The sequence below is a fragment of the Dermacentor silvarum genome, chromosome 7 (genome assembly GCF_013339745.2).
Source record: "Dermacentor silvarum isolate Dsil-2018 chromosome 7, BIME_Dsil_1.4, whole genome shotgun sequence".
NCBI classification, from domain to species: Eukaryota; Metazoa; Arthropoda; class Arachnida; order Ixodida; family Ixodidae; genus Dermacentor; species Dermacentor silvarum.
In genome coordinates, this window is record NC_051160.1 from 61543956 (window position 1) to 61567384 (window position 23429).

General features: G+C 48.2%; 1 protein-coding gene across 3 annotated transcripts in view; it reads left to right on the top strand.

The window, feature by feature from the left end:
* Positions 1-23429, top strand: part of LOC119458107 (protein enabled) — a 162353-nt gene that overhangs the window by 89459 nt on the left and 49465 nt on the right. The window contains exon 1 of one of the 3 annotated variants that reach the window (XM_037719924.2): positions 17098-17440. The exons of the other annotated variants lie outside the window; for them this stretch is intronic. Coding sequence (XP_037575852.1) covers positions 17337-17440 — 104 coding nt within the window. The 5' untranslated portion in view covers positions 17098-17336. Of the gene's footprint in view, positions 1-17097; positions 17441-23429 lie in introns of those variants that run through there. 3 annotated transcript variants of the gene reach the window in all.

Below are 23429 nucleotides of genomic sequence, written 5' to 3' on the forward strand. Positions count from 1 at the left end.
GAAGCGATTGACCGCGCGAACAATTCGCCCGCTGCGGCGGCTGCGCTTGCTGCCAGCGTTTTGACAGTCGTTGTCTGCGGTCATTCGGTGTGATCTATTCTTGTTTGCTTGTGCGCGCTGACACCACGCTTGTTAATTCAGTTAGTCCAAATGTGCCCAAGTTTATGCAGCCGATAAAACTACTATCTCTACTCCGAATAGCTCTCTACTAATTTGCTATCGCAATTGATGCTTCGCCTTACGGGCGAAACTGCGACGTTTTTTTCGTTACATCGCTCTTTGTGCGTTCCCCTAACTTGTTCTCGAGCTTCTTTGTTAACCTCCAAGTTTCTGCCCCATATGTTAGCACCGGTAGAATGCAATGATTGTACACTTTTCTTTTCAACGACAGTGGTAAGCTCCCAGTCAGGATTTGGTAATATGCCTGCCGTATGCACTCCAACCCAATTTTATTCTTCTGTAAATTTCTTTTCTCGTGATCAGCGTCTCACAATCAGGGATATAGTCGTATGTAACTTAAGTCTGTAGCGAAGCCCCGCCCACGCCCTCGATCATAACCACCAGCTACCATCCCTCCACGAGGCTGCAAATAGTTCGTACTTCAAGCTTTCCCTGTTGCCTAAACAAGGTGGCAACCGCAAAAATAGAATTATAAGCGCATAATTTTATACGTTTTCACTCGTCTATTATGGTGAAACGTACATGCAATTACGACAAGTATACAGTCGTATCAAGTACGACGCCATTTTGAAAAGGTGGCACGACAACGATTTTGTTTGCTTCTCTGCTTGGCTGGCGGAGTAAGACAACCCCGCGTGGTCCGTATGCCTTTGTTGCCAACTGCAGTTTTTTTGTCTTTTGAGTTGTGTCCTCGTATAAGTGGGCGGCTTGCGAGGCAGCTGGCGTGACGGACGCGAAACTCTCCCTTCAGCGGAAGCTCCTCTGCCCGACTGCGCTCCGGGAAAGTGTTCTTAAAAGCGAGAAGGAAGGAAGGAAATTCGAGAGCAACTGATACCGTCGTCGTGGCACACATAATTCCTCCAGCAGTTGGCCCGCGCCACGACGGAGTGTGCGGTAGAGCGTGACGCAGCCATTTCCGAATGTCTATACGGCTAAAGTCGTGCGGTGGCGGCGGCGACGACACTACCCTCTGTATTATTATATGTGCCTTTCTTTACTTTCTTTTCTTTCGTTCTTTTTTGTCGGGAAGTCGTTATTTTAAACAAGCGGCGAAGGTGGTTCGGTGGCCTTATAGCGCATATAGCTGCCGGCTCGCAGCGACTGGAGATGCGCGTATTCGTCTTTCTGGTTCTTGCAGCGCTCACCAAGTTGGAAGTGCACTGGTCAGCGCATGTCCGATGCGTGCACTTCTTCTCTTTGTCCCCCGTCTGTGTGGGCGCTGTAATAACCGTAAGATGAATGCATATACCAACTTGCTCAATTTTAGATACGTGTATGCTGTACGGATAGTCGAGTATCTCTGTAATAACAACAAAGCGCGTATAATGTGCGCATCCTAAGATAAAGTATAGTCGAATGGGGTATCTGAGAAGGAAACGCTGCTGGCGAAAAACTGAGCATATATAGAAACGATATCGGAGCATGATTGTAAAAGTCGAGCGATAAGCTTATCGATATGTAGGTGCTGTGATATGTTTTCTGCTGGGGAGACGCATCTATTGGTTAGTTCTGTACCTGTTAATATGCTACGAGGCGTGTGTGTGCTACGTATGCAGTTTCACTGCCTCCGGGATCGGCCCGCGCATGCAATCCAAACTTTGAGATCGTTGCGAGGGACGCGCGTATGGTGCACTGGTATCTGGATCGGCCCGCTGAGTCACCACTTCCGGTCACGTGGCCTCTGGGATCCGCCCAGCTTACTAGGCCAGACAGCCTGGTCCAGTCAAAGTGTATGGTGGCTGCGTCGGTGGCGGCAAGCAAGAAATCGGGGAATAAAACTTGCGTACGATAACTCAAAGGGCTGTGACTCTTTAGTTGAGGCCTGAGCTGGCTGGCTGTATGAAGATTAAAAAAAAAAAAAGGTGAAAAAAAAAACATACAGGAGCAAATACTCGCAAGTATAAATTACCCCGAACAAGTTTCAGTTAGTTTCAGAAGTTTCAGTTTGGTTCGGATTGTGCGTTCTTTATTAATTCTAATTCTAATTGTGTAGGACACCCTCGCACGGTGCTGACTGCGCACTTCGGGATCGTACGCAGCGTAAGCGTGGAAGCAAATGCGCGTATCTCCCCGCCCCCTCCGCCCGCCAGCCAGAGAGCCATTTCGAGGTTGTCGGCGCTAATCCGGCTTTGCCTCTCGGCGTTGTTGCCATGAGGCGAAGCTAGCATTACGGCGGCCGCTTTTTCATCACGTTCAGGTTTCCTTATTCGCGGAAGCGCGTATTCCGGAAACGTGTGCTCGGCGTTTCCGGAATTCTTTTCCGCGGAACTCCTCTCCTGCTCCTCGTGATCAATTTGCCTTCGTTACAACAGGCAGCTAAGTTGTGTATGCTGTGCGCGCGCGCATGCACTGTATTGTATGAGTGGGCCGTCTCATATGGCATCATCGTCATCCGTACAGCAGCATGCCAGTGACGTGACTGGGCATACGTATTCAGTGGCACCCGTTAAAATCGAATGTCTGTGTACCTCTTTTGCTCTCGTTTGGCTGCGTCACTGCCGGGGTTCTTTATTTCTTCGCGAGAGTTACGGAGAACTGGACGAGCTGGTTTACGTTCAGCTTGCGCATGCGCGAATAACTGACGCGGTACAAGAAGGGCCGATACGCCACTTGTGTCATCTCTTCTTGCCCGTTATTCTTTTTGTAAGCCAAACAACCATGGACATCAAATATAAACTTTTTGTTTACGTGTAATTTACGAGTTAGCCTTTCCACAGCTACTTCAGAATCACGACAGCATTAGTAAGAAATACTCTTTGTGTTGGGGCTATGGCGTTGGTGCGCTGCTATAGGCCCGAGGTCGCGGGATCAAATCCCGGCCGCCGCGGTCGCATTCCGATGGAGGCGGAAGGCAAACGCGCTCGTGTATCTAAATTTAGGTGCACGTTATTAAAGAACCCCAGGTGGTCAAAAATAATCCGGAGTCTCCCACTACGGCGTGCCTCACAAATCAGATCGTGGTTTTGGCTCGTAAAACTCCATAATTTATTCGGATTTTCTTTTTATCTTTGTGTCCATGAATTACGCATACATACGCGTAAGTTCATTATCAGCCTCTATTTCTGTCCACTGCAGGGCGACGCGATCTCCAATTACCCCCTGTCTTGCGCTAGCTGATTTCAACTTGCACCTGCAAATTTCCTAATTTCATCACCCCACCTAGTCTTCTGACGTCCTTGACTGCGCTTCCCTTCTCTTGGTATCCATTCTGTGACTCTAATGGTCCACCGGTTATCCATCCTATAGGCATTACGTGGCGTGCCCAGCTCCATTTGTTTTTCTCCTAATTACAATTAAGTTCGCGTCAGTTCACGCACGTGCATATAATTTCATGTCTGTACTTGTACTCAATAACGGCACCGTTCCCAAAGGATACCTTCGTTTGCTGATGCACTATATCGAGTGGTCGTTCAGGCCCGGTTTGTCTCCATCTCGGGTCGTTGATCTTTTGTACCTCTTAATGGTGAGATATTGGAGAGAGACAAACAGAGAGAGAGGGAGGGGGAGGGGGGTCATTAAATAGCAACGTGTAAAATAAATCGCTCGAACCAGCGCCACCACGCGGTGAAACGAGACTACAACTTGTCAGTTCATTGGCGCGAGGGCAACAAAAAGCGCACATATATTGAAGCGATGAGAGGGGGAATAAAAAAGGGGGACTGTCTGTCAGAAAGGGATCTATGTGTACCTCTACTAATTACGGTGACTCTAATTACGGTGTCTAGCTTTAATCGTGCTCTCACGATTTTTTTTTCTTCTTCTTCGCCTTTGCGTCAGCTGTCAGTTTCAATTGCAGGACAGCTGTCCGCGGGGCGCCCCTTCGCTCCTGACCGTTTTTGTGTTATTTGATTCGTCCCCTTCGTGGAAGAAAAAAACAAGAAAAAAAAAACAAGAACAGCGGCAGAAGTCTCGCATAAGGGTGCGAACTAATCTATGTTGTATTAAATTTTGGATGGTGAGTTGCAAAACGAATGCAAAAAAAAAAAAACTTTAAAAAAGAAAAAGAAGAAAACACGCAGATCCAACCACTGTTGGAATCTAAATGACGCGAAGCTTGTTTGACTCGGCGAGCCATAGCTGCAGTATATAGCGGATGACACTAGCCACAGCCTCGCCGCCTGATCAAGCCGTTAGCTGTCGGTGTCAACAGGAACTGTAGCTCTGGTTAACTTCCATGCCTTTCTTCTTCTTCTTCTTCTTCTCCTCTCTCTCTCTCTCCATTTCGTCACGAATGTGGCGGAATGTAGCGCGGCACGCGAAACAAACATCGACATCTCGATGTTATAAAGATCACCCAGCGGCGGAATTAGCAAGGTGCGGTCGTTGCAGCGTTAACATATATAAACATCGAAGTGCAACTTTTTTTTTTTTTCTTTTGGCACTACCGGGCTACCCCGTTATAGATTTGCGAGGATTAATTGATGGCGGGCTCTTCTTAATATTCGCGGCCCTCTCCTGGGGAAAGCGGCGGCTTTCCGTTATACAGGGCTTACGATCTATAGAGTGGAAGTTTTGTATAATCCCCGTTCCTCCCAAGTGTTATATCTCGATATACGCATAAAAAAAAAAAGTACGCAGGGGTTACCGTGCGTGTGTGTGGGAGAGTCATTTATCCTCCGCAGCGCCTTACGTGCGCTTATAGTTTATTTCTTCGTACCACGCGCGAGCCACGATTAAATCTCCTCCCGTACCCGCGCGTGGTTACATTACACCCCTAGCTCGTCGCCGCCGAATCCTGAAATAGGAAACGCGACTTTCTGACGGCGAAGCCAAGCTCTCTGCCGGGCCGCTAGAGTGCTGGCTGTGCGGCGAGCGATTAATCATGGTTCTTCGCCTGACGCATATATACGTACCGCCCCCCCCCCCCCCCCCCTCCCATACTCGGACACCCCCGCCCGTGTTGCGGATCCCGGCCGGCCTTCTTTAATTCCGCGTTCTTTCTTTCTTTCTTTCTTTCTTTCTTTCTTTCTTTCTTTCTTTCTTTCTTTCTTTCTTTCTTTCTTGTCACCGTAGTGAGTAATTTGGGAGGTGAGACAACGTTTGTGCAAGTGGTCTATGGTTATGTAGTCGAACCCGGATATATCGAATCTGAAGGGGATCCACAAAAAAGTTCGATATATAGGTAATTCGATATATCAAAATAAAAATGTTATACAAGACTTTTCAATGGGATTTTACTGCTGTCCGTTATACACAATAATTCGTTATACGTGGGTTCGATATATCCGGGCTCGACTGCACTGCCTTCCGGTGTATCGGAGACTTCGCTTGGGCAGCAGTGGTCAATCGGCAAAGAGAAATGCGAAACTTGGGCGGCTGCTTTGGGAAGTTCTTGTGTAGACTTGTGTCGGGTTCTTGGTGCTGCCGAGCATAATTGAGGACTGCGCTATGCGTAACGCTGCTATAGAAGTGGAAAAATGAATTAAAAAGAAATGTTGTTACTTGTTGAGGGGCACTTACGTTAATTAGAGTAAGCGTCCTATAGCTCTACGGGTGTGTTCATCGCCTTGCAGGATCGTGGCGAATGCCTTAGCCGTTACTATATATCACCGGGAACGTGAGCTGTTGCGTGTTTTCTGCTGCGCCCGGGCGAATTAACTCTAAAGTGGAGTTGCCTATACACTGCAGTTTTTGCTGGAATATCTATGCGAGAGTTTAAACGTGTACACCTGTTATCGCACATTAATCCCGTAATTCACTGCCGCAGCCGCGAAATGACGGAGCAGCTAGACGCCCTGCCTCGTTATAGCGCGCGTGCCTCGTCACTGATGCATGGCTTCTGACGTCACTGCAACGCGGCGACGGCTTCCTTTGACACGCTGTTCGTTATCCCAGCACTGTCGTCTTCGTCGCGCCCTCCCTAGTCGCCATGTTTGCTGTCGCGCGCCGTTCCAAGTACCGCGTATTTACGACCTGGCAACCCCCCCTCCTCCGATCGAGATTTCGCGGTGTAGCACGAGGGTTTCGATTTTGGCTACTGGCCGCGCTCTAGCGGACAAAGTCGTCTCTGGACGATGATTAACGCTTGGCTCGCGCGTGCGTTGGCATGGCTGCTGTGTTGGAGCCCCCCCTCCCCCCGTACACAGCGTCGAGTGCTTGCTTTATCTCTCGGGTATAGTCATCGAGGGAGGGGTGCATTCGATTAGGTCACTGGATGTGCCGTTCTCACCGTCGCTGGTGGCGCCGCCCTGCGGGTGGTAGCGGCGCTTTCGTCAGCTATATAGACATGTGACTTCATTTCGTGACGTTGGCCACGACGCACCTGCATGCAATCGGCTTGTGTATTAGTCATTCGTTCTTCTGCACACACAACGCACATACCAATAAACTCCCACCGTGTGCCTTGAATGGACTGGACGATAGGCTATCAAGCAAAGATGTTGGGAGCCTGGCCTCACAACTCGTAAAGCCCAGAAAGCCATTCGAGCTCTTCAGTACTTGAAGTCAACAGACTTGAGTGCCCGACTGTAGAGGATGCTGCACCTATAGCTTTAGTGCAAGTGAACGTATACGATCAAGGCTCGTGTCTTCCCACCCTAGTTTTTTCACTCCCCCTTCCTCACGTGTGTAGGGTGGCAAACTGGACTAAGTCTGGTTAACCTCCCTGCCTTTCCTTCCTCCCTTCTCTATCTCTCTCTCGCTAAGAGGAAGTCATTGGGACCGGAAGTGAACTTTGTTATAAATGGCATTTCGTTAAAAGCGGGGAGGCTCTAAGAGAGCCACTGTGTAACGTGGGACGTACGCTCACTTGGAACAGCCCGCTAGGTCGCGCATGCATTGAAACCAACTCGCATTGGTTAGTGGCCGAGTCTTCGTGGTGACATTATGTATACAGCGGCGAAATTCCGCTGACGTCCTTGAGCAGCTGCCTCGCATGTTTACTGTCACGCGATACGTGTTACTGGTGCTTGTCAAAACAGTGCCACATCGCAGACGAGGATTATAAGAAAGGTTATGCGCGTCCTTGTCTGACTTTGCGCTTTTTTTTGTCAAGTATGGACGTTGGCCAACTAGCCGAAGTTTCCCTGCTTACTGCAGTTACAAAACTTGCAAAAGCGCGTTACGGACAGGACGTAATAGCGAGTTTAAGGTGAATTGGGAGCTCGCTCAAGTTCACGTACACCCGATTAAGTGATGCAGTTGGTCCCAAGAAAATGTTGCCGCGTGGCGGAGTGGCTTCCGTATGCATGGTTGTCTTCCTCTCCGGGTTGGCACAAAGAAAAGCAAACGGTCATTGCAATATATGCTGCAGAAGTGCATGCACTGCAGCCGGGACTGGGAAATAAATTTCTATACAATAAAGAGATTTCGTTATAACGAGAGTTCACTGTACATTCTTATCATTCGTTGAAGCGACTGACCGGCGTGTGTCCAAGCCTAGATGATAAAGGGCGAAAAGAGTGAAAAAAAAAAAATGAAATCGAAAGTTTAGCAACTGCATCAGAGAGGCTCTTTAAGAGTCATTCCGAGTCGCTGTTTTGAGTAATATTCCTCTGGAAAAACTCGACGAAGTGGTTGAGAATGAAATACTGAAGTAATTGTTTACCGTGTATATAGGAATTCTACGATGCAGCAAACGTTTCTGCGTACGCCAGTAGCCCAGAGGTTTCGTGTTATAGAAACTTCAATTTGTTTGCTGTTAGTGGTCGTCGGTCTGTTTTTTGTCGTCTCTTTGTCTAAAAGCTGCGCGTTTTAAAGCTTCGTTTTCGCCGTTCGGGGCCATAACCAGCTCGCCCGGGGCGCCCCCTATATGCACGAGCTCAGTGAACCGTTCCATTCCTGTAATTCGCTCTCGCATTTTCGCGTATAAACGCGCCGCGCCGCGCGCGCCACCACCGTAAAAGTGTCGTCTGCTGTGTTCCAGACGGCGTTGCGCCTTGCGAGTGCGGCGGTGTCGTCTGCTTCGACAGATTTACGGCGTTTCGCAAGCATGAACCGCGCGCGCGCGGGGCGCGCCACGCGCGGTCTCGCCCACGCGTCCACCCATCCACCCACCCATCCTTGCGTCTCGCTTGAATTGCGCCCCCCCCCCCCCCCACCTCCATTATATATCTGTCGTGCGCGTAGGCTTAGCTCTCGACCGAGGGCTTGGCTTGGCTGCAGGCTCGCGGTGTGGCCCGTGCATGCGGCCAACCGGAGGTTGGGGGGTCGGTTGCCCGTTTTATAGCCCGACGATCGAGTTTGGTCGCGAGCTTTTTAGGGCGTGAGCGACGTTTATGGCCCTCCCTGGCTGGCATGCATGCATGCGTGCGTGCATGCCTTCCTGGCTTGCTCGTGTATTAGAAGAGCCGCCGCCGCTATCCGGCTTTTCACCCTTATGCAGCGGTTGAAGTTGAAAAAAAAAAAAAAAAGGCTGGCAACAGGGGAAGTATAGCGCGTTGGTAATGCGACGTAAGCTTGCTGCGTCATTCCCGATGCGTGCATTGCGGCGCAGCCGCTGATGCTGCAGCGTTGCCTTCGTATTAATAATGGGACATGCATCAACGCTAGGTGTGGTATACCACCGTCATTTTCATTTTTTTTTTTCTTTCAGTGTTGGGGGAGACCGATAACATTTGCAGGTTACACATTGTAAATAACCGTATGGCTGCGATATATTATTCTAAAACGTTACAGTGAAATAGAGGTAGTTTCTTTTTATTTTATTTTTTCACACAAATCGTCCGTCGTATAGTTTTGAGCACATTCGAACAACACAGAAGCTAGCCGCTACGTCGTGCTTATGTCTTTAACCGTTAGGGAATGCGATTCAGATTGCGAGAAAGGACTGCTGGACGCGAGTGACTAAAATCGAAAGGGCTTGGCAGGGTAAAAGCAGGGAGGTATGCCAACAGAACGCGGTGAAATGTCCTCTCCCCCTTTTTTTCCCTGTTCATCTCCACCTTTTCTTTACCTTTTTTCTCTCACGTGATCAAATACAGGACGTAGCCGTGACGAAACAACCGCTCATTATCAGCAGCCGGACGAATAACGGAACACCCTCTCCGCTCACTCTGAAGCCTTGGAAAGCATGACTTACGTGCAGTACACTGCGAAGGTCCGAGTGTAGGCATACGAGTATATAGCCACGCCTGCTGTTGTTGTTTCTGAGAAAGACTACGCTTCTGCCAAGAAACTGCGTATACCAACTTCCTTTCTTTTTTTCTCTCACCGAGTTTGAAATGGGTGCACCGGAAGGTGTCGATTTCTAAATTAACGACGGAAAGAAAGAAGCCTAGCTATCGGAGTGATATATGGCGCGAATCTTTCGTAACTGAGCGTCCTTCACGAAGAAACTTATTCGACAGCTGCCTTCGCTGCACGTAATTATTGGGGCAGATTGCGCGCTCTGGGCGGCTCGTGTGGACTCGTTGCGTCGTTTCGTATGCGAGACACGTATATGGTCAGTCACACGCCTGCAGCACGAAGTCTGCACCCGCTGTACACGATCTGTGCCGGCAACAATCGCGCTCTACGCCCTGCGCCTCCCTGTCGAAATGACCGTGCTCGCAACAGCTCTCCCAGAGCGTCTGTCGCAGTTATAAGAGATCACATAAACGACAATGGCCTCCGAGATGATCGCGCGCTCAGTGATCGCTGAGCGCGCGATGTATTCCGCCATTGCGTGATCCAATCGACCTTCTGATCTTGAGCGCTTGGTCGTGGCTTCGATTTTCGACCACAGAGGCTGTAGAAGAGAAGCCCATACAAGTTCCTTCCGAAAGGCTTCTTAGCCGGAGAATAATTCTTCCAGGTCGAAAGTTCGAACCCGGCGGCGCCAGTCTATCGACTGCCCATCCCTAGTACGAGTATCCTCCTGGTTAGTTCAGTCGGTAATCGACTGAACTAACCAGGAGGATACTAGGGAGCAAGATTTAACTGCAGAGTTAAATCCTGGGAAATGATTCAAACGGTATTCTGTTTTACTGTCCGAACGGCCGATCGATTTAGGAATGGCGTGGCCGGCGCACGGCGCGACAATGGAAATTCAGATCGTCCTTGGTCAAGGCCGAAATGAAACAGCTAGAAATTTGACAACGTCGAGTTGCAGATGCGATTTGGCCTCTGCTGAGGAAAAGCTAGAGAACCCGTTGGACTTGTTTGAATACGTTGTAAAACGGGCTGTTAATCTGCGAATAGAAAGAGCGAGCTGAGATATCGAAGAAGCTTTTGGGAAAGCCGCAGTGCGATCATTCGCGAAAGGTGGACGTAGCTAAATGGAATAAGAGCCACGGGTGAAAGGCGATAGAGTGTATCTGTAAGTGTGATAGGGAAATGCCAATTGAAACAATTTCCGTTATTTACACGCGCACACAGTTGTCTAAGATCAGCTATCTTGATGTAGGGATATAGATATGCTGCGTGAGAGAAGCTACGAACTGACAGTTACGCGCGTTTTGGCTCGTGCATGGACGATAACTTCTCCAAGTCGCCACTGTGATTGCTACGTGAGGGTTTCCGTCTTTTCATTTACATACGCAGACAGGTTGTCCGAATTTAGATAGATAGATAGATAGATAGATAGATAGATAGATAGATAGATAGATAGATAGATAGATATGCAGATTAGTTTTCACGGCGCGCCTGTGTGCCGAGCGCTTGAATTCCAGGACAGGCTCGCACCACGTACGTGTATATGTATATATATATATAGTAAGCGCCGCAGGCGCGGCTGCTCCCTAAAAGGGGAAACGCGGCATACCGCAGGGCGCCGAAGTTTTCTCTCCCCCCCCCCCCCCTTCGCTTCCCCACATTAGGAAAGCGACTGCCACCTGAACGACACATGCGTGCGGTCGCTTATTGTTTTTTTTTTTTTTCTCTCATTTCGCTCCACTTATTTTCGGTGGCGTGACGTCACCGCTTACGCTTCGCCGTTCTCCCTTTCAACGGGCCGAGTTAGAGCGGCGCGCCAGGCTGCAAACGATTCGGAGCGACTCGCCCGCGGCGGCTCCCTTGCGAAACGCTGTATAGTACGTCTACACTACACTCACTGCAGATTATTGCGCGCAGCGGGAATGAATGTCGCCTCTGAAAAAAGAAAAGAAGGTTGTGTGCGCTATTGGGCCGTGCTTTTATTCGCGAACCTACTACAGTCCAACCCGGATATATCGAATCTGAAGGGGATCACAAAAATGTTTTACAAAAATGTTCAAGGAGAGTTTACGGCTATTCGTTATACACGATAATTCGTTATATGTGGGTTCGATGTATCCGGGTTCGACTGTATAAGGCAATTTCGTACTCTCGTGCTGGTTCGTCCGCTTCGACGAACGATGCTATACGTTCACAGCGGTTGTTGGTCTTGCGCCTGCGACAAAAAAAAAAAAAAGGCCGTGATACTAAACAAACAGTTGAAGCTATCCTTGTGTGCTCTGTGACAGTTTCATACAGTCAACTATAGGCACATGTAGCGCTAGTGGCTACGGTATCTTTCAAGCAGGGTGGTTAGCCAGCATGGGTTAGTACATGGATGGTTAGCGCATGGATTTGCCTAAACTTCCTCCTATCTAGCTGGCTTTCGAACGGCTTCGTGACTTTACAAGTTCATCATTTTCAGGAAAGTATACTGCGTTATAAGTACTTAAATAAACATTATTATTAAGATTGTCCGATACAGCCTGGATTCGAACGCAGAACCTCTAGCACGCAAGCCCGATATTGAATCCATTTCGCCACGGACGTAACCCATGCGGAACCGCTGCCATTAGCATCGATTATGCGTGTTCGCAGAGTCTTATCACCTTCTCAGTTTACGTATAGTATAGATTGCTTTGAAATTGAGGCCTGCGAAAGCAGATCAAGCGTAGCAAATGAAGCCGCAAGAACGTCTGAATCCGCAAGCACGAAGATGAGACAAATCCATGCGCCATAGCCATCGGGCGGTTGTACTGTTTGCTTCAAAACTCGATGCGTCACTGAACTCGCATCGCGACTCATCGAGCGTCGTCTACGCCCCCCCCCCCCTCTTTTTTTTTCTTCCTTACAGAGGACATACGTACGTACTCGTTGGTTATCCATCAGTCGACGAGAATTAACGATTCCGTAACTGTCATGTTGGCACGTTACATATAGTTAAGTTGGCTGTCCTGATCGGCGGTTCTGTAGCTTCGACAGCGCTGCACGCAATTTACGGACGCAGCTAGAGTGGGAGCGCTGTAGGGAAACGGGGAAGGGGGTTGGGGGACACGTGGGGAAAGCGAAGAGGGGGGGGGGAGGATCGGGCAGATCGACTTTCTTTGGCGCCTGCGCGCTGACGTACGCATTCTCCCCGCATGGGCTCCGTGTGCGTTTTTGTTCTTTCTTTCTGTCTTTCATTTTTAAGGCCAGAGGTCGGCGCGCGAGGGGTTTGGGAGAGAGGGAAAACATGATGTCATGTAGCGGACCCCCCCCCCCCCCCTGCTCCCGGTTTTTCCCGGCTAGAGCCCGCTAATCGAATTCTCTAGCGGTGCACGATTTCTATTCCTCCTTTTTCTCCCTTTTTTTAAGTTTGATTCGCTTGTTTGCTCGTCGAACTTGGCGGACATTCTCTCGGGGGACAGTAATACCGATGTGCAAAGGGCCGGGGACCCGGCCGTGATCTGCGCGAACCGTTCCTTTGAACGTTGTACGCCTTTTCTCATCAGCTCGCACGTGCATAGCGATGCTCTCGTTTTCAGGGACGCGCCCATTTTTTTTTCTTTGTTATTTTCTTTTCTTCAGCTGCTTCTGTTGCTGATTTTGGTATTTGTGGGATGGAAGGAGCAGACAGGTATTGGTTTTCTTTTTTATTATTTCTTTGCGGGTATTCGCGAGTCAATAGAGCCGGCAAAATCGTATCGACTTTTCGTCTCGACATTTTGGAATCGAATTTGCGCTCGTACCGGTTTGCGGAAAACGGAAGGGGCATATATTGTTTCCGCGTTTGACGCCGCCTTTTCTCTTTCCGCACTGTTTCGCTACAATTCGTTGTGCTTCGTTTCTTTTCTATACTTCCTATCTATCTTTAACGCCATGTGTGTGTATAGCATATAGTATGGGCCTTTTTTTATTTTTTTAGGGGCGGGGTTCTTCAAAACTCTTTTTTTCGGGGTGTCCGGGTATAGCTGCTTTTATTTCGTTTCGTTCTCGTATAACTGCGCATTTCCTTTCCGTCTTTTCAGCCCTTAATTTACGCGGGGATGTGTGCAACCAGTCGCGTGGAATGACAGTGTGGAACCCTTCGGTATACGGAATATATAATCGATTTTTTTATTGCCACGATTTTGTCCCCCTTAGTATGAGGCTTTCCAAAACTGCCCGTCTTGTATATAGAGTAGTCGAAGTTATTCCGTGGCGTCTCACGAGAAGTGCATCGCTGCTGTGGCTATGGCATTTGTCTGCCGAGCTCGAAGTCGCAGGGTCGACTCATAGCCGACGGAGAGCCGTTTCAAGTAGTTAAATTCATTCATTCAAAGCTGAGGCGGTTGCACTCCGCTAAAGGCGGTATATGCAAGATAAGCTGTAGTTGATGAAAAATTAAGAATGCAGTGGCAAATACGCCGCGCACGGTCCAACTCGGTGAAATATAGCATTGGTGCGCCAGCCAATTACATTCGTTCATTTCCACGACGTCACGGTGGAGTCGCGAACTTCTTTCAGTGTCGACGTATCTTGGTGAACCATATGTTTTGGAGCGCTGAGGCACTAGGGGGCATATAACATGCAGTGTGGTTTCGTGGGCGGAGCATCTTGTGAACTCTTTTCATGAGTTGTCAGCGAGAATGTGGCGTTCCGAGTTTTGGGCGGTCAGAAGAAAAAAGACAGGTGGGCCAAAGTTTATCCGGAGTCCTCAGCGCTGCGCCGTCAGCCCTTTTTTGTTGGTTTTGGAATGTTCGTTTCACGCTGTTATAAGAGAATGAAATGGATAATCTAAGGCGTATAGCTGCGTGGTGCTCGCACGCGTTGGTGCAATTATCGCGTCGAATCTGAACGCGATATGTCCCGCCGTCGGAAATGCGTTCAATTTTCCACGCAGTCGTTCCTATTGCGCAGTGATACGCGTTTTGCGATGTTTAAAGCACCTGGACCGTGTACAGTTTTAGAACACGAAGCGGGAAATTCGAGCGCGCAACAACTGTCCACTCCGTCGTACGATTATACTCGTATACCGACAACGCATTCAACAAGCTTCCAACAGGTATACCAAACGCGCATTTTGCCTACAAAAATTACCTTGAGGGGACTGTTGCGTTGCGATCTTTCGGCAATGCAATAGGAATGATGGGTAATACATAGATTTGTCTAATTTTCGTGTTTGTGGTTTCAGACGTTCTTTTGGCGTTAGTGCGGCTTATTCTTTTGCTAAAATTTCGGAGCATTCGTATTTTTCTCTACGCACCCAAAGGTAAATAAGTTTCTGCGCACGTGCGTAATCTTTTTGAATTGTGGCATTTGCAACGTACTATTTCGCTTAAAAAAATCATCGTTCTGCAATCTCGCAAAGCCGTTCGAAGCCAGAAATACGAACTTTAGGCAAATCCATGTGTATTCTACCCATAATTCCCCCAACGTTGGGTCGCACTATAGCGCCAGGATTCCCAATACAGTCGAACCCGGATATAACGAATTATCGTGTATAACGATCAGCTGTAAAACCCCTTGAAAATTTTTGCATAAAATTTTTGTTTTATATATCGAATTATTGATATATCGAACTATTTCGCGATGCCCTTCGAGTTCGATGTATCTGGGTTCGACTGTAGTAGTTTTTGTATGATTCCTCTGGTGCTAAACATGGCCTCTGAGACCTTGTGCGCGCAATCTCGGAGCCCATTGTGCTATAGCAGTTGAAGCAGCCATCTTTCTGATTCGTCGTCCGACGGAACGGATGGTTTTCGCTCCTATTTCCCGCTTGAAGGCGCAAGTGTAGAACAGTCGCTCTTCGAACTGATATGTTTATCTCGATTATCGCTGAAACTGTAAGACCATAATGAGTTACGGCACTTGCGGCGTCACGTACGTCATCCTATGACGTCACGTGGGGCGTGATTTAGTGGAAATTTCGAATGGCGCGTGTGTGAACGCCCTCGAAGCAGCTTGTGAATGATTTGCTGGTCTTCTAGCATTTTTTTTTTTTTGGCGTTTCTCTTTTTGTGGCTGCTGACGTACTAGATGGCGCAACATTGCACGCGTGACGTCATAAACCTCGCGGTGGGTCTTTGACGCTTTTAGAAGTACTTGACCGCGCGGCCGTTTTTTTTTTTTTTTTTTTTTTTTTTTTTTGTGCGCGAGTCTGTGCCAAGAAGCTGTGGAATGAACCTCCCGGGCAGAACCCTGTCTGTAAACACCTGAGCTGACCCTGTTTTAACGCGATAGCGTTTAGGGCCCCGTGTCGCAGAAAATCCGGTGTCGGCGTCGGCATTGCCACTCGCGGCCGAGAAAATTGTCCCCAACCACGCAGGCCCTCCAAATATATTTTATACCACTAAAGTTGCTCGCGCTTTGTCTTGCATTCTTTACAAAGTTATTCCTCGGAATTTTGACAGTGACAGCCCACAAACAATTGTCATGAAACAAAACAGCGACAGCGCATGCCTTTTATGCTAAATCTTCTCAGGCTGAAATATTAAAGGTGCAAACAATAAAAGAAGGCCGGCCCACGAAAGAGGCCGCGTTTCTACCAGAAAGCGCGCCTTCGTGCATAGCGTTCACCGCCAGCGTTTCCCGGTAAACATTACGGTTACTATAAGCTGCAGTTGCCGGATAAGTGTGAGAAACAGTCAAGGATCTTTTGAATGCTATCGCGTTCCACTCTTTTTTCGAACTTTTCGGCAGTGGATTACTGTTTGGTGGCGCGGCGAGGATTTACTTCGGTTGCCATTCTCACTTTTTTTAATTTCTAGCCGCGTCATGGTCTTCTATCTGAGCCCACTACTTCATTTTTTTAGGACGTTACATTATACGTATACCAATCTTTTGTTAAAGTATTGCTTTTAGTCCTCGAGGAACTCTTGGGGTTTGTGAAATCCACTTGGGACACATACAACATTTACAACAGCTTCTGGTTGTCTATAGATGCAGCTATGAGGCTATACGACCCTCCCTGTTCTTGAGGATAACACTACAAAAACGAAAGGTGCTTGCAACGATGGATGGCTGCAGTTTTTACGACTCGCCTGACGAAAAAGCGTTCAAACTAGGTTGCTTCAAAGTTGAGAAACATTGAAGGAGAAAGAAGTACGAAATAACATAACAGAAACATGCTATAGTTAACGCTATAACAGACGGTTCATGGCCCTTCGGGGAGCCGTCTGCTCTGGCCATTGTCGTCTGCTCGAGATTTCGCGAACAGACGAAACCACGTCCGCGCGCGAACCGATCAGACCGGGCGCGTCGTAATATTTTGTGGTCGCTATATATGTTATACTGGCCGTGGCCGAAAAGGTCGCGTGATGATGTTCATGCAGTAGGTTCCACGACGTGCGTACGTAAGCGCGCCAGCGTTGTTTCAGGTTCTCGCATTCTATAGTTGCGGAATGCGGTTCTCATTGCGGTTCTTTGACTAACAAGAGAATTGCGAAACAAACGGGCCGGCAACTATCGATATATATGCAGTTTTACAGTTGTCTGCAGTGGGCTTAGGGCGTCCAAGAAGAAAAAAAAAAACGTATTTCCTCAAACGTAAGAAATGTTTAAAGAAAAAAAAGCGGACGAAACAAACTGGTCGAGTTTAAGAAACGAGGAGTCAAGGAACGCTGGGCACGAGTCCATGGCCGTTCGGGGAGCCGTCGTCTGCTTGTCGTCTGCTGGAGCTTTCGCGAGCAGACGAAACCGCGCGTACGCGCAAGGGAGCCTTCTGCTCACCCTCCTCTACTGCGCTCCTTCTTTCTTGCTTTTTTTTTTTTTTTCGGTTTAGCTGCAATTCAATTTAGGCCCTGGACGCGTGTGGCGTTAAAGGGACGCTGGGCGGTGGACGTAAAAACGCAAGAAGAAAAAAAAAATGGAGAGAAGCGAGCTTCGACTGCAGTGAGAGAGGGAAGCAGAAATTATCGTCTGCTCTCGCCTTCTGTTTTGCTTTTCTCGTTTCGGGCCCCCCGTTTAACCTCGGGCCCTGGTGGTAGGCTGGCTGGCTGAGTTCAGTTTTCGACGCGCGGAGCGCGGGTTTGGATGCCAGAGTCTGAACGGTGTGCTTGCGTGGCGTGCTTTCATGAGTGACGTCTATGCCAGCGCTGGAAGACCTGTCCCGTCCGCTGCTGCGGACTTGGTCGGTTTATGACAACTGCTCGCCCCCGACGCCATCGGCCGGCTTTTATGACCCGTCATGGTGAGCTTTTTTGCGGGCATCGCTCCGGCTGCTTCATCCAATATTCGCGCATTGAGCACGTTGACGTTTGTAGTGATAAGCGCTATCGCACCGGTCATTTATAAGAGTGATTGGCTAAGTACTGCGCGTCCCAGTGATAGTACAGAAACTGCGGCACTGTAGATCAACATCTCATAGAAAGCGTGCGCGCGTTGACCGTATGCTTCGCATATGCCCACTACACCTCCTATCTGAAGCCTCTACTGTGTCATATATGCCTCCGAGATGTGTGGCCGCGCAAACTGTTATTTTCCATAGTGAGTTCTGCTCAGTCTTTGCATTGTTCTGTGTCATCTTGACTGAACCCACTTGTATATGTCACATGTATAATAACCGCAAAAGAGAGAGAGAGAGAAAGAAGAAGAATGGGGGAGAGATGTCAGAAAAAGCCGAGGGAGCCGCCCTCATTCTCCGGGAACACGCTAGATGGCGCCACATTGTACCGCTTCGCTGCGAACACAGACTATCACCAGTGCGCGCGTACAGTATGCGCACCTTGCGAGCGTAAGTTAGTCGACGTGCACCTGTATCAGCGATCGATGAGTGAAAGATCACGTGTGTGTCAGCGTGGTACCCTGTACAATAGAAACCTCAACTTGCTCTCACGTGTCCTGTCAGTCTCAGTTTAATGGGAAGCGAAGTTTTCTTTGCCTCTTCCTCGCATGCACTTTGTGGGCACTGTTTTGCCGAGTACACAGGAACTTGGGCTACTATTTATATGGGGGTATGTGCACGCCACCGGGTGTTTGCCAAATAGACAACTTGGATAGATCATATGGGTATGGGCAAATTGAGCACGTGACACTGGGTAATGTGCCGAGTTGGCAACTTGGGACACTGGGTGTACGGGATGTTCCCAGCTATCACGCATCGCGTTTTTTTTTTTTTTTTAAGACGGGCCAATGACCCGTCATATTGACAAGGTGCATATTGTTCACCGTCGAGTATAGCAGCCACCAGCAATTTTTTATGCCATTCAATATATTAATTAACTGCAATTTCTTATTCTTAATTTTCCTAATTACGTACTGCTGAGTATATATCGTGGTGTCAATGAAGAATTTGTAAAAAAATATATAAACTTAAAACTGCCATGTTTTCAGACAGGTACTTTCTTTGCCCGCTTATTATTATTTTTTTCCGGCTGATAAAGAAAGCCTGCGAAAAATGAAAAAAAAATATCACGTGACTAATCACCAATGAATGTTTTCTCTCCAAGTATTTCCTTTTCCTATACGAGCGCTGGAAATGTCACGAATGTTCAACATTGCGTGCGGTGCTTTGTCATTAAGCTATACCGTATTATTATATATGTTTTTCACCATTAGGCTAACCTATAACTGCTTAAACGCGACGACCGAGTTTGGTTAGTCGCTTAAACCTTCGCACGAGACGGCATGCAGATGGAATATATCTTCGCGACACGCGACGCCATATATTCAGATCTAAGGGTTGATTTATGCCGCCACTGTGGGTGGCATTGTTAACTTGCACTCCGCACGATGATGGAGACCTTTTAGAAAACAGTGGGAGCGCCAAGCAGACCTTCGCACGCTAAGTAGTTCCTTAGCGTATATACAGTCGAATCCGGATATATCGAATCTGAAGGGGATCGCAAAAAAAGTTTGATATACATGTGGTTCGACATAAAAATGTTATACAAAAATTTTCAAGGGGATTTCACTGCTGTTCGTTATACACGATAATTCGTTATATGCGGGTTCGATATATCCGGGTTCGACTGTATATATATACCCGGGAACTTGCATCGGCGGCGGCACGGCGCATGCGTAGAAACCGAACTGAGCTTAGGTTGTTTTCTAGACATAGGCCGAGAATCAGTATACTCTAAGTGTTCTAACTATACTACGTTAGGTTATGTCGGCGTGAGCGGCAAGATGCCGCGAATGTGTCAGGCGAGGCGTTCGCGACGCATGGTGCGAGTCATGCAAAGCGCGTGGAGTTGATGACACAACGTCTTGTTGGCGTGTGTGTGTGTGTGTGTGTGTGTGTGTGTGTGTGTGTGGTGTGTGTGTGTGTGTGTGGCATGTGTGTGTTCACGAGAAGCGCTGCTATAGTTTATTATAACGTACAGCGCCTGTATATTTCCCCATTTAAAGGGTTAATTAGTCCGTTTTATGATTACTAGTTAGTTTCCTGTTTTGTTAACACGAAAGAGAGAGAGCAGTTATCACTGCACAGCGATAATGATGAGCTGATGAGCGCTCGCTCATGCAAGGCGCGGCCCCTTTCCGAGAATGCGTTCACGCACGTTTTACGACTGCGTTGCGCCAGCGGTAGCGCGTGCAGTTTCGGAAAGTTTTTCGAGCTTGACAATCCAGTGTCACGCCAGACAGTCGTTCGACGCACTGCCGCGCGCAAAGATATACTTCAAGGCTGTCGCAGTGGCCCGCAATAAACGGACTCGCAGGCAGACCGCGTGTCTCTCTACGAAGAGCGCCTTGATAAACGCTCCGAGGGAACGGTAATCAAGGCCCACTCGCCAGCCGTATAGTATATACAGCTAGGTAAACGGTCTTCTAAAGGAGGGTGTAAAACGCTATCGAGGTTAACAAATAGCTCGAGAACAGGTTAAGGACCGCACAAAGAGCGATGGAACCGAACATGTTATATATATGGCTAACATAAGAGACAGGTAGAGAGCGGTGTGGATCAGAGAGCAAACGGGCATAGCAGATATTCTATAGTTGACATTAGGAGGAAAAAATGGAGCTGGGGCGGCCATGTAATGCGTAGGATGGATAACCGGTGGACCATTAGAGTTACAGAATGGATACCAAGAGAAGGGAAGCGCAGTCGAGGACGGCAGAAAACTAGGTGGGGTGATGAAGTTAGGAAATTTGCAGGCGCAAGTTGGAATCATCTAGCGCAAGGCAGGGGTAATATTGGAGATCGCAGGGAGAGGCGTTCGTCCTGCAGTGGACATAGAAATATATAGACTGATGGTGATGATGATGATGATGAAAACGCTATAGCCTGATCCGCGAGCCGATAAATGAACATTGGACAGGGAGGACACAGGCAGGGTCTGTCCAATGTATACTATAGATGCGAAAAAGCTGCGTTTCGACGATACCAAACGGGAAGATAACGAGAGGACAAAAAGCTTTTAATTTTGCATTCTAATTAGCTGGACAAGGTGACTTAAGGTATATAGGTTTTGACCTATATATAGCAGTGAGTGTGTGTCGCATGCATGCGTCGGTGAACGTGGGTATATTGTTTTTATGTGCACGCCCCCCCCCCCTTTTTTTTTTGTTGTATGCATTGAGGCGTATATAGTTTGTTAATCACTATTCTATGTATTTTATACTGGGTGGCCCGCGTAACTTGTGCAAAATTAAAAAAAGATATGCCAGTGCCACGTATATAGCTGGAGGACAGAACCAAGGCAATGTTGTTTGCCATCGCTTTGGAACAAGTCACTGTTTTTTTTTTCGTTTTTTGTATTTCGCCTAATTGCATAATTAGTTATTATTAATAATTAGTCTGACTTGCTCCAAGCGACGACAAAGATTAACTTGGTTCTGTCCAGCTACGTGGTACTTGCATATATAAATTTTAACACCAGTTCCGTGGGAAACATAGCATATTTATACATTATATAGGCCTCCACTATAGCCTGTACTGGCCGAATGATTTTCTTTGTACGAGTCAATGGTAGGAATGAATGAATGAATGAATGAATGAAAGAAAGCCACAAAGCACGAGTATTAGACAAACTCCCGTACTATGCCACCATTCTCGTGGTATATATGAACGATCATCGCTGCGCCGGAGTGTTACCCTCTATAGACAATTTTCTAGGAAACCGTATACGCCCGTAGCTGGCCCTCCCATATAAGGGATTCGAACCCGGGCGCACTTGGGCGGTCGCCGAAGTGTACCACTTCCGGATTGCTGGCGCGCGCGAGAGAGCAAGGAATAGCGGGGCCGTGCCGCTGTGGTGACGCATTCTCGGGAAGAGCGCGCGCTCCTGCAGGAGCCGTTTTGGTCACCCCTATACGTGGTGGTTCGCGTGCGCGTTGCACGCCGGGGGGTGCTGTTCCACCTACGCAGTTGTTGCTGACGCCGCTGGCGAGCTGCTCACGTGGCGCAATAATTTTCTCTATTTTTTTTTTTTCTTGTCAGCACATGTCAGCTCCGTTAGCATGCGTTAGCAGTTAGGTAGCCAACAACGGCCAGGCCCTGTGTGTGTATTTCCGAGAAGTTAGTTGCAGGCGTAAGTGTCGAACGCGGGATTTCGAGTTGCTTGCGTGGCTCGGAATCCTTCGCTCCGCCTTTTTTTTTTTTTTTTTTTTGTGATTGCGTCGCTATACCTTCTTTATCTGTGTTCATTTGCTCCGGTCCCTTCTTTCCGTCGTCTATGCGTCTACGTATTTCGTCACTCGCTCCTTTTACTACGATGATGTGTGGTATGCGTTCTGGCGCAGCTGGGTTTTCTGCGTTCCTTTGACTCGTATATACGGCGAGCCCTTACGTTCGAGTTTCTAGCGCCGAAAGAAAAACACGTGGTCCGCGACGCGGTGTCCCATGCCTATACATACGTGGCAGGCGACACTGTGCAAGCTGTATACACAAGTAGTGCGATCGTAAGACCCTTTTATCCGTGGTGTGGCAGCAGGGCATCCATGACCCCACAAAACTTCCGGTCACGCATTTTTGACTGCCAACTTAGTCAAGTAAAAAGTTAATATTTTGTCTCACTATATACTATATGGCCAGATGTTCTTGGTGTGTTCAAATAGAAGGGAAAGTGCCCCCATGCATCGAGCTCATGCATGTAGCTTTCTAGTTGTATACTTAGCAGTAAAACTCACTTATCAAAACTTCTTACTCTGCAGCGAAACTTGTGCCAGCAGGGGAGTTACATATATAGAGTTATAGGCTATTGCAAGTTTTGTTTTAGCGGAGCACTTGACCGGAAACTTTGGGGGAGTTTTGTTTGTAAACACCGAAAGGGGTCTGTATATATAGAAGTCTCACTCCGCGCGTTTTCACAGTACAGTTGTTTTTGATGCTAAAGCTGACCGTTGAGCGAAAAAAAATGCCGGCGGCGTCTGTAGCGTCGAAACGGCACCTAAATTCCCATTGGCTGCGACGCCACGTCAATCGCGCGCTCGTGACGCTGGCTCGCACTTGCTTGCTGGCTCGGTTCTCTACGGAACACAGCGGGTGAAAGGGTGCGCCTGTTTCGACACACGAAGCCCGTATAGTCGTGCACGCATATAGCTGAAGCACGCACGCACACACAGACACGTCGCAGTTGTAGTAACGCGAATAGCCGTCGACACTCTAGCGTTGACCTTTAAGAGGAGGTGCAGTCGAAAATTCATCTCGGCGACCCCCCAGTGTGAGGGTTTTCCAAAGAAAAGCCTCCCGTGGTATATAATTTTGACTGAACAATGAGGAGTCGACGCCGCGCGGCGTTCAGGAAATAACGCGCGCGGACGCGCGTTATCATAATAGCGTGTACAGTGACTCGACAATATATACCTGCGCATGAAAGCGCGGTCACAGCGCGCTCGCTATCTTATCTCTCATCAACCGGCTGCGAGTAAATAGACCTCGCTGCGTTACGACAGTTCCATCACCGCAGAGCGCGCTCGTATATATATATATATATATATATATATATATATATATATATAGAGAGAGAGAGAGAGAGAGAGAGAAAGGAACTGAATTTCTTTCTCTATGGTATACATAATGAGACTTCACGGCGGGCCAGTCAGTCTTTCAAATGGAAGTGGTTCTTTCTTTCTTTCTCAGCGGACTGACGCCGCCGTCTCGTTTTGTTTCCACGTTCGCATCAAGTTTCCTAGACAAGAAATGCTAGAGGCCTTTCGCGTCGCGATCTTTCAGGTATATGCTTTTGGAATTGTGCAGTATGCAGGCATACACGTACATGGATTTCTCTCATCTTCGT